General features: G+C 40.6%; 1 protein-coding gene across 1 annotated transcript in view; it reads right to left on the reverse strand.

The window, feature by feature from the left end:
* Positions 1–12,393, reverse strand: part of LOC149282403 (sperm-associated antigen 16 protein-like) — a 294,140-nt gene that overhangs the window by 120,094 nt on the left and 161,653 nt on the right. Inside the window, exon 11 of the mRNA XM_089498276.1 lies at positions 7,394–7,520. Within this exon, the coding sequence (XP_089354402.1) occupies positions 7,394–7,520 (127 nt within the window). The remainder of the gene's footprint in view (positions 1–7,393; positions 7,521–12,393) is intronic.

Here is a 12,393-nt window from a genome sequence, read left to right on the forward strand (position 1 = left end):
CTTTAAGCTCCTTAAAGCAGTTAATTAAAGTATTAGGGGATAAAGAGAGCAGACCACCATCAAAAAATCAATATGCCTTTTAATTAGATATACCATATACTACATGACCAATAGTATTTGGATACCCCTCTGATTATTGAGTTTAGGTAACATATATACAGCCATCTCTATAGAAAAACACTGGCAGTAGAATAGGTTGTACTGAAGAGCTCAGTGACTCTCATAGGATGCCACCTTGGCCAGCAGTCTGCCCTGTCATATCTGCCCCGGTCCCAAGTTCCCAACTGCCTCTGAAAGCAACATCAGCAGAAACACTGTGTCATGAGCTTCATGAAATGGGTTTCCATGGCCAAGCAGCTGCACAGGAGATAAAAAGCGCTATGCACAATGCCAAGAGTCAGGTGGAGTGGTGTAAAGCACACCGCCACTGGACTGGAGTAGTGGAAATGTGTTCTCTTAAGTGATGACTCACACTTCACTATCTGGAAGTCTGCTGGACAAATCTGCTGGTTTTGGTGGGGAGAAAGCTACCTACCAAAATGTATAATGCGTACTGTAGAGTTTTATGGATAATTTTAAGGATAATGGACTAGGGCTGTACGAAAGAAAACTGACAGGTTTCTACAATTGTATTTATAAACTCACGGGTGAAATTCTCATTTCTATCAAATTACCTATTGTTTTCAATTTAACAAATTATAATTATCTTCATAATAATCTGTTGCTTTTAGAACATCATGGGAAGTGACTTCTTTATGACTTCAAATACAAATGTTTGGAGCCACACATTTGTATATAAATCAGATAATACTAAAAATGTACCACTCCAAAAACATTCTGGCACTGAATGGGTCAACTTCAATTGGAAATTTCGAGGAACTTTGGAAGCTAGAACTTCTAATTAAACATGTTGATTAAAAAGTTGGCTACAAGTTTGCTAACTATTAAAGTGGCAATTAAAACAAGGATGGTAATTACAGACAAAGAAGAGTGAGCAGAGGATGTAATCTTTCCCAATTGTATTTTGGGTCAATTACTCAAAGCTGATAAAGTCGGAGCAAAAAAAAAGGACTTTTGTATTATGTTGTAATAACGCACCGTGCAAATTGGATAGTTTATATGTGAATAACGATCATGGTCATGTCTACCTAATTATTTAGTATAGAAATGTATAAATTTCTGTCTCTTTCTGATCTATTGCATTGAATAGCTGAGAGGTAGAAAATAAATGTATGATTGCTTAGAATACATTTTTATGAGGTCGAGCCTTAGAAACATAGCAACATACAATTTAAGGGCAGATAAGAACTATTTGGCCCATCTACTCTGTCTGATATAAGGGATTCAAGCCCCTATCAGTCCTTAGCCTGGTCTCATAGTGAGCATAGCTTTACCTCTATGCCATGGCTGTTTAAATTCCCTCATTGTATTTGCCTCCACCACTTCTGCTGGGAGACTGTTACATTTAAAATGCTCCCCCCGTTATCTACCCTTCCTCTCCCGCCCCCCCCGTTATCTACCTTTCCTCTCCCTCCCTATTATCTACCCCCCCCCATACTTACCTTTCAGCAGTCCTGCGGCAAGTCTCCCTGCTCGGTCTCGGTGCCGGCTTGTAATGCTGAGCGCCGGAAATGACATCATCTTCCGGCGCTCAGCATTACAAGCCGGCACAGAGACCGAGCTAGAGGGCTCGCAGAGACCTGAAACTTACCCTGCAGATGCCACTGGTCTCCCTCCCTGTTCAATTAGTTAAATGTCCGTACGAGCGACCAATAAAGTCACTTGTACGGACATTAAACTAATTGAACAGGGAGGGAGACCAGTGGGATGTGCTGGGTAAGTTGCAGCATTGAGGTTTTAAAAGTCTGTACGAGCGACCAACAGAGTCGCTCGTGCAGACTTTTAAAACCTCAATGCTGCAACTTACCCTGCAGATGCCACTGGTCTCCCTCCCTGTTCAATTAGTTTAATGTCCGTACAAGTGACTTTATTGGTCGCTCGTACGGACATTTAACTGATAGAACAGGGAGTCCAGTGGGATCTGCAGGGTAAATTACGGCACCAGGAGTTTAACAGTCTGTACGAGCGACCCTATTGGTCGCCAGCAGGGGGCTCGTCTGCCATCAACCAATGGCAGGCGAGCCCCCTGCTGACGACCAATAGAGTTACTCATATATACATTTAAACTCCTGGCACCAGAGCTGCGTTAACCCCGTATTAACCCCTTAAACGGAAAAAATGAAGAAAAACCGAACACGAAGAATGTCCACAAATATTCGCCCGAAGAGAACAGGAACAGGCGAATATTCGCGGAATACGAAGATTTTTTCCCCCCGAAGACGAGCACGAAGACGAACACGAAGAGCCCCCTGGTGCCCAAGTCTATTTTAGACTATGACCTTTTGTTTTAACATTGCTCCTCCATGACTTTGTTCAATCCCTTTTAAGTATTTATGCGTTTCTATTGCATTTCCCGTCTCATCTTTCAGTTTACTTTCAGGCTGAATAATGCACATTAAAATACTTTGATATGTGTTTTTGTTGGTGAGGCTGCATGCGACATTAGAATAGTGTTTCTTTAAACACTGGATATCTAAGTTAGGACAAGTCATGTGTTATGGATTGTTTAAACTTATATCAGTTAATGTGGAAGGTCTGAATAATTCCATAAATTCATAAAAAACACAGAAAACAATGTCATTTTGGACAATAATAATAATAATACTTTCCATGATAGCAAATTGATCTATAAGTTACTATTATCACGACTAGCAATAACATTTTATTTATTTGTAATTCATAGCTTTAGGTTTATGTTGAGAAGTATATGACAGTCACTGAGCTCCTGCTACACCACCTCTCTCCGGCCTGTCTAAGTGATCTCTAACAGCAGATCTTTATTATTAAATAACATGGTTACTAGTCCTACCAGAGCCACGTGAAAAATAAGATTACTTAAGGTACATTTTCTTAATTGTTACTGCAGTGTGGAGTGGTAAATATTTCATAAACAGTACTATAATGCTGTACACTAAGAATGGTTTTAAAATATATACATTTTATTTACAGTTTATTTTTATAAGTCGTGTATGAGGGATTAAACTGGTTAAAGAACAGCCAAACTTACTAACAAGGTGAGGTTGCTGAAGAAGTTTAATGTCACAAGTCAAACACTATGCCAGGACTGAGAACAGCAACAAGACACAAGGTAGTTATACTGCGTCAGAAAGGTCTATCCCAGGAAGAAATCTCAAGGCAGACAGTTATTTGCTGATGTGTTGTCCAAACACAAAGAAATGGATGTTGTTGAGGACTGTAGATGCAGTGGTTGGCCAAGCATGATAGACACATTCCCTTGGCAATCAGAAGATGTCCTGCAGTGCCATAAGCTCATCATTGGCAGAAAAGAGTGGGACCCTGGTATACCATGTACTGTTCAGAGACGTCTGTTCAGAAGTCGTGTTCATGGTGTTCAAGACATGTGGCCAATAAGCCATACCTCTGACCTGGAAGCAAGATCAAGCGACTCGACTATTCACAAAAAACACAGGAACTTGGCTGCGGGAAAATGTCAGCAGGTGCTCTGGACTAATGAGACAAGATTTGAAATAACTGGCTGTAGCAAAAGGCAGTTTGTTTACCAAAGGGTTGAAGATTGGTACAAGAATGGGTGTTTGCAGGCAACAGTGAAGTATGGTGGAGGTTCCTTGCAAGTTTAGTGCTGAATATCTGCAAATGGAGTTGGCCAGAATATATGGTCTCCTCAATAATGATAACTACTGGCAAATGCATATAAGGAAGTTGTCTGATTGGCCCTAAAATTATTCTGCAGCATGACAACGACCCTAAACATACATCCAAAGTCAGGGGCGTAACTAGAAGCCTCAGGGCCCCGGTGCGAGAATCTGTTAAGGGCCCCCCCCAACCCAATCAACACCATCTACCCCCCCCCTTCTCAGGCTATCTACCCTATCCCTACCCCCTTCTATCTACATTTTTTTTTGTTTTTATTTCCCCCCCCAGTTATGCACATCTGCCCCAGGCTTGCCACTCTGCCCTGATATGCCTTTTTAACCCCCTATATGCCTCTCTGCCTCCAGAAATGCCTTATACCCCTATACGCCACTCTGGTTAAAAGGCATATAATGGGACAGAGTGGCATATAAGGGGGTATAAGGCATTTCTGGAGGCAGAGTGGCATATAGGGGGTTAAAAGGCATTTATAGAGACAGAGTGGTATATAAGGGTTAAAAGGCATTTCTGGAGACAGAGTGGCATAAAGGGGGTTAAAAGCCATATCATGGGGAACTCTGCCTTCAGAAAAGCCTTATGCCCCCCTATATGCCACTCTGCCTCCCCGATATGCTTTATACCCTCCTATATGCCACTCTGCCCCATGATATGCCTTTTAATCCCCTATATGCCACTCTGCCTCCAGATATGCCTTTTGACCCCCTATATGCCACTCTGCATCCAAAAGGCATATCATGGGACAGAGTGGCATATAGGGGGGTATAAGGCATTTCTAGAGGCAGAGTGGCATATAGGGGGACACACTTACATACACACACATGCCGATTTTTTTGTTTTTAACAAATACAAAAAAATATTATACAGTTTGTACAAAAAATACATTAGTTTACTGACCTTCTACTTCTCTTCACTTCTGTCCTCTGGTAGCTGCACACTGTTCTCTTCTCTATCCTGACAGGATCTCACTAACCCGACATCCGGTGCTCCAGCAGTCTGAGTGCCAGGGGAGCAGCGTGAAGGGTGAAAGCTCCGCCCCCTCGCAAGGACCTTTCACCCCTCACGCTGCTCCCATCACTATGCGGCCATCAGATTGCTGGGAATGTTTAACACTTTTTTTTTAATGTAATATGGCAAGCTGGATCGGCTTGCCATATAAAGTAAAAAAAAAAAAAAGTATTAAAGCAGAACCGGCCGGCGGCATCAGCACGCATCGGCCGTTTAGATTACATTCCCAGCAATCTGATGGCCGCATAGTGATGGGAGTAGCGTGAGGGGTGAAAGGTCCATGCGAGGGGGCGGAGCTTTCACCCTTCACGCTGCTCCGCTCCCATCACTAGGCGGCCATCGCACACGGCCGCTGGGTGCTGATGCCACCGGCCGGCGCTGCTTTAATACATTTTTAAAATTTAATATGGCAAGCCGGACCAGCTTGCCATATTAAATTAAAAAAACAAGTATTATAGTAGCGCCGGCCAGCCGCATCAGCACCCAGCGGACTCTTAGATTAGATTTCAGGCAGCCTGGGGGGCAATTGTCCCCCTGCCTAGCCCGCCCCTGGCGCCGGAGGCGGCTTCCAATCCCGCTCCGCCGGCCGAATCTGCGGGCCCACCGGGAAATTTCCCGGTATCCCGGTGGGCCAGTCCGGCCCTGCTTGGGGGCCCCCTTGAGTGGCAGAACTCCAGGGCCCGGTCGCAGTCGCGACCCCTGCGACCCCGGTAGTTCCGCCACTGTCCAATTAAGTCATTAAGAGCTATATTTAGCGTAAAGAAGAACAATGAGTCCTCGAAGTGATGGTATGGCCCCCACAGAGACCTGATCACAACATAATCGAGTCTGTCTGAGATTATATGAAGAGAAAGAAGCAACTAAATCAACAGAAGAGAGCTGTGGCCAAAATGTTTGAAACAACCTACCTGCCGAGTTCCTTAACACTGTGTGCAAGTCTACCTAGAAGAATTGATGTCTATTTTTAAAGCATTCTAACTTTACAGTATTTTTTTCACACCTGTATAAAACGTCTGCACAGTATCCGTATACCTACATTTTTTGTACACCTACATTTTTGTACATATCTCAGGCATATCAGTTAGGCAGTGATTTATCTGTCTGTGGTTTGGTCTTAGAAGACCCTTATCTGACATAAAGACCAACTATGCTAACATGGTTTATGATAATTGCAGCCTTTACGTGACAATTACTTTAAATTAGAGTAATTAGTGAGTTTAGAAAATGTTTGTAGCATGCACCGCTAACACCTCCTGATATAATTTACTCAGCCTGTGTATTTCCGCCTCCCTTAATACAAAATTGTTTTACTTAGTAGGGAGGCTGGCAAAGAGGGAGGATTGTCTTTGGGGGTAAGTACCTTTTGTGTGTTTTAGTTGTACTGTCACTAGGAGTTTCTAGTACAATAAGTACTTTATGAAAAATATACAAGTAATGTCTTACTAAGGTCTTCTATGTGTGCATGTTGGACAGGAAAATGCACAGAGTTAGCCGGTGTCTGCATAGCAATGACTAAATATTAATAATCTTCAATGTAAATTCAGACTTCTAGGACATTGGCCTCTAGATCAATAATTCTGAACAGGCTAATAGCTACCCTAGTCCTTGGTGTTGAAGCCTACATTTTCACCAGAAACTGAGAAGTTTCTTTATCTTCCATGGAAAACCTCTGTGTTTGCTACAAGTAGGTCAGTATCAAGCAATCAAAACCATATAAAGAATTGTAGAGAAGGGCTAACAAGATTTCCATTCCTCTGGGTGTAGCGCTCCCAAGCTGACTATATTTCACTCAGTCTGAAGAGAAAATATAGTATCGATGATGTCTGGTTATGGTAAAGTAAACCTGATTTCCTTTGTCCCATAAGTATACTTGGATACATTTAATGCAATAATTCTCTCAATAATCACTCAAGATAATATTCACTATAAATTCCCCAGATTGCATGGTAATAATCCAAATCTGATATTTTCATGAAAAAAAAGCTTATTCTATGATACAGAATCCATAAGAAAAATACAGAACATGCTATAGAAGACATTTCTGATACACTGTCTCTGCATGTATTCATTGTTATAGGCTTATTATATTAAAAAGCAAGCCTAGCTTCTGTAACAATATATCATAGTGCTCTTATCATTCGGTAAGTAAATTAAGCTAAATCAAATGAAATAATATAAAAGCAAACTGATTAATAAAACATTAGATGCTGAATTGCTTCTTCGAGTCCATTTAAAAAGGGCTTGTTTTATTTTGTAATTCTAAAAGACTTCCTGTTTTTGTGAAAATTACCATGTACAAAAGAAATCCACTTTGGGCGATTAAAAGGTTTTATATCTACAATACTGCAGGGTCTGTATAGCTGGCAGACGTCAGCTGCACAGGCTCCCCTTTAATGCCCCGTGACACCGGCTGAGCAGAACATTTGAGTCTTTCATCCTACAGTGAATTAGATCACTTGCCATATGCTGACCTTTAAATAAGCCACTTTCCTATACACTAAGGAACAATAATGAGAGAAAGAAATGGTGATGAAAGAGATATAAAATGTCCTAGCCATAAGATGAACACTTTACACCATAACAGGTGCAATGCAAAATACCTCCGCCAGTAATCACTGGTATGTGGCCGACTTACCATTCTACCGTCCCATAGAGAGAGGGTCTTGTCTGCAGAACTGGTCAGGATGATGTTGGAATATGGCAGGAATTCAATGCTGTTCACAGAATCCACATGGCCACGCATGGTATATCTGCATCTCTCACTGTGAAAGTAATAAAAAACATAATAAGGTTTTACCCAAACCTGCATGTAAGACACAATACAGAGAGCCTTGAAATGCTGATCCTTAGTTGGCTTTGTTCACTTAATAGGTAAGAAATGCTGTTTAAATCAAGGGTTCAATACATGCAAGGAAATAATTACAGGGCAAAGCGTCCATTAACATTCACCATTATCAGTGCCAGAGTTTTGGATCATTCTCTGCTGCCATTCAATCAAAATTTCCAACAATAACACTGGAAGATTTATGAATAAATATAAGTACTCATTAGTCCATCTTGTCTTCCCATTATAACTAGATATACGAACCCATTGGTCCATCTTGTCAGACCATTATAACTAGATCTAAAAGACCATTAGTACATACCTTCTGCCCATTATAAGCATACCTGGGAGGTTTATGGCCTGCATCCCTCTCGCTGATGTCAGTGCTCAGTTCCGCTGACATAGCGGTACATGGTGCTGTTTAATAAGGGGGAAATGGGCAGGGAATGGGGCGTTTCGCAATGCGGCTCATGCGATTCTGAGTTTTCTGGTGGTGACCCGGAGAAGCAACGCAAACCTGGAGAGTTACCAGGTATGAATATGAGTTCCATACAAAGCACATCTATCGTTTAGTCCCTTTTTTGTAACAGCTGAGCTCCTGCCAGTCCAAACTTAACATAGATCCACAGAATCGTTGAATTTGGCAGCAGATAAGAACCATTTGGACTATGTAGTTTGCCCGTTTTTTCCTTATCAGTCCTTTCTCTTGCCTTAGATTTAGGATAGCCAGTTGCCTATCCCATGTATGTTTAAATCCCTTCACTGTATTAGCCTATACAACTTCTGCTGGGAGGCAGTTAAGGAAAATCCTCTCAGTATAACTTCCCCAAAATACATCAAAGCCTCCGACCCTCTAGTTTTAGATTATGACATGTTGTCCTAATTTTTTTTTTTTTTAAACAACCTACTTTATGTACTCATCTGCTTCTGTTATCCCCTTTAGGCTATGCAGATTTAGATCAGTCTTTCCTGATGATATATATCCTGCAAACCATTAACCAATTTAGTAACTCAATATCTTTCTGGAGATGGGGTCTCCAGAACTGTAAACAATACTGTAGGTGAGATCTGACAAGTGATCTGTAAAGTGATATAACCACCTCCAACTTCCTACTTATAATGCCTCTAGCTATACAACCAAGCCCCTTGCTCGCATTTCTTTATGCTTTGTTGCATCGCCTCTTTACCTTTAACTCCTCAGAAATAATGAAAAAAAACTTTTTTTGTGGAATTCTTAGATATGTTTATGATGCTACATGTGTGTACATTCTGTTCCCAACTTTTCATATTTCAGTCTTATACTGATTTATTTCACCTAGTAGACTTATTCAATTGTATTACGCCTACTTTGAATTTGATCCTTTTTTTAGATTTTGAAGTCACTTTAGGCAATGAAAAATTTGGATTTTGGCGTTAAGACACACACTTTGCGTGTCGATATGCGATGTAATTATAGTTGTTTTGCTTTGCGGAGGACAGATTTCACCTCGTGATGTTGACCTCTCTCAGGGTTGCTTATCACTCAATCTCCGCAGAAACATATATTGCATCTTTAAATAACACATCCCAGATGAATTTCCTGCAGAGCCCCAAGATGTAATTATAATTCACACCCTTGTGTGTCAACAGGGAATACAGGCAGATAATACAGGAAAGCAGAGTACATTGCGCATAAAGAGCTATCTTAAGATGATTGACACAAAGGATAGACAAGTGGGCTGCAGGAAGTCTTGGTTGAGATTAATTATCTGCCACAACCTGAAGAGCCAGGCTGGATTCTTTAGCAATGTGAAAATGGACTAGAGTGATGGACCCTGACAGACTGTGAGTGAAAGAGACAAAGCAAGCACATATATACATCAGGTATACATATACATTTCCTAGTCTAGGGAAATCTTCATCTAAACAGCTCTTAATAATTATTTATTTAACAAACGTCACCGAGACAGAAGAAAAACGAGAGTCATCAAGCATTGTGTGGATGAGTGTGAAATCAGAGCAGCTGAATCAAGGATCGTAATGGGTGCGTATGAGAGGAGACAACTGCATAGCTACACCAAGAACCATGGTATAATTGCTAGACAGGGAGCAAATTGGTTAGGTTACAGCTTGCACATTGGACCATCAATACACTGTGGCCCTGGGTGACAAGCTCTAGAGTCAGAAATCAGGGGGGGTTGCAATTTGGCTCTTTCTGCAAAACAGCCTGGCTATAGGGGAGAACTCTGAAAACCCATACTGTCCCAGTTACACTATGGGGGGCTATATAAAGCTGGCACCACATCCATAATGTGTTGTACCTGGTGTTGGTCAGACATACGGCAGCACCCACTGTAAAAACATCATAGGACTAAAATCACCTACTTGCTTATCCACCAAGCGGGGTTTAGGTGTAACTGCTCTAACATTTGGGGTATTTTTCTATATATTGTCTACACATCTATACAAAAGTGACTTTTTTTGCAGAACAAAAGCTATTCTTGTCTTTTTGTATCACTTATTCATTTCTGCAAGTACAAATTTTATCTGCAGATATACTAGTTTGCAACATATAACTTAAATTGTATTGTTTTATTTCTACTTTTATCATCTACTCCCTAAAAAGATATTTTGTGACGTGCTGAAGCAAGGCCTGGGCTTTCTATTAATGCCACAAAAAAAGTTTTTAATGCATTATTAGCGTTAAAAAAGATCCTGGACTTTTAAGACTAATTCCTTTCTGTATATCTGATCCATAATGTTATTTCGTTGTAGTACACATGTTTGTGTTTAAATGGAAATTTGATTTTAGAAAATGTTAGTGACGGGTTCATTTAACAGCTGTTCTTGACATACAGGTAAAAAGCTGCCCTCTACAAATAATTACATTATTCCATTTGTTGCTCTTGGAACTAATCTGCTATGTGATTGTGTAAAAATCAATCATTTTAGTTCACTCTCTATGCTGTGTATTAAATATTTGTGAAATTACTTTTCAGCGCTAGAATTTTAGTCCTGTTCATTGGACTAGAGATAACCTTTTCCCTTGCCCAAGGAAATCGCTTCACTGTGCATGGAATAATTAAGTTGTCTCCAAAGATATAATAAAAACCTTCACACCTGCACCATGAGCAGTGGTGAAAGAAATTTTGAAAACATTACAATGGTTATGTAATATGGAGACCGCTTCTTTGTTCAGCCTGATCTAAAAAACATGAGCCACCCTGCCAGGTTATGTTTCTTTAATGGTATATTGACCTTTGTTGAAGCAAAAGTCTTCATAACTGTGCCAATCGGCTTATGAATTAATCATTTTATAGGGCAGGTCAGAAATCTGAAGAATATGTCCACTGTTTTAGGGTTGGTTTTAGATTAACTAAGAGAGTCATGCCTTTTGCCCAGGTGAGCAAGATTAGGGTTTGAGGAATCCAAGGATACACTCATGATTCAAATAGGCTTTAGCATTTTAAGGACAGTAGCCGATAAATGATATGCATGTGGCTGTCTTTTTGGACGCGTACAGCCATATGCTAGAGTCTAATGCCTTTATAGCGTGTGACTGTCTATATTAAGTACATTAAAAGACAAGCCACATAAGAGGTGATACAAGAACACGGAAGGTGCCATCGGCAACCAGCCCAACGGCTTGCTCTATATGTCCGATGGTCAGCTGCTAATAAATCTCAGGGTAAAGGTGGGTAGGTAACCTACAGAGTCAAACGACTAACATGCCCAGAGAATTCTTATTATTTATTGTTTTATATAGTGCCATCATATTCCATAGGACAGGACATAACAAGTAGTCAGAGGAGAGGCTAGAAGGAGATCATTGGATGAGCGGAGAGACCGGTTACGAGTGTATTTAGTGATGAGATGTACGGTAGGTAGGGGAACCGCTTTGAAGGGCTTTTGAAGTAAGAGTCAGGATTTTGAAATGATTTTCGAAGCACACAGGCAGCCAGTGAAGTGACTGGCAGAGGGGAGAGGTGTTTGTAAAGCAATGGGAGAGGAAGATAAGTCTGGCAGCAGCGTTCATGGTGGAATGTAGAGGGGCGAGACGGGTAAGAGGGAGACCAGCTAAGACAGCGTTACAATAATCAAGGCGGGAGATAATAAGGGCCTGGACAAGAGCCACGATAATAAGGGCCTGGACAAGTGGCATCCACACACAATAACCTCAGAACTGCAGTTATATAGCACTGGATTAAATTATTATGTTTTCATCATATGTTTCTGCACAGTTTTTAAATATCAAATTGTACTCCATGGGGAAAATGGCAGCCCTGAGATTATAAAATAGTATTGGATTTCTTCTGTAAACCCCCACCATCATTGTACACAAGGGTTTCTTATATTTTATATTTTTCAGTCTCTGTAAAGCAATTTTTGCAGAGAGAATGAGATGTTCTTCTACCACACTTGACCTTACTAACCCTGCCTGCAAGAAATATTGTTTGGGTGACACAGTTTTCTCTATGTATGAAAAGGATGGGTTTCATTCTTCCACAGTTGTCTGGAGCTCAGTCACCTGGTTATCAGAATGGTAAATTAAAAGTGTCACCCAGAACAGAGCATATGGAATAAGATGAGCATTCCACTTCAATTGCAAAAAAAAGAGAATCAGTAATATAGATTGGTTGTTCCCCTAAACCCGTACATTTTTATAAATATTTTCTAAGAATGTAATAATGTGTAGATATTTCTAACAATTAAACATATAGCTGCATCTTACATGTTAAAATACCTTGGTAATAAGAAATGTTCAAGTGTCCTGCAAACTCACTTTTAAAAAAAAAGGGATAAAGAAAAAAGGGAGAGATGAGATAAAGAAA

This window comes from Sceloporus occidentalis, unplaced genomic scaffold, assembly GCF_023333645.1.
Source record: "Sceloporus occidentalis isolate IW3139 unplaced genomic scaffold, rSceOcc1.0.p SCAF_117, whole genome shotgun sequence".
Classification (NCBI taxonomy): Eukaryota; Metazoa; Chordata; class Lepidosauria; order Squamata; family Phrynosomatidae; genus Sceloporus; species Sceloporus occidentalis.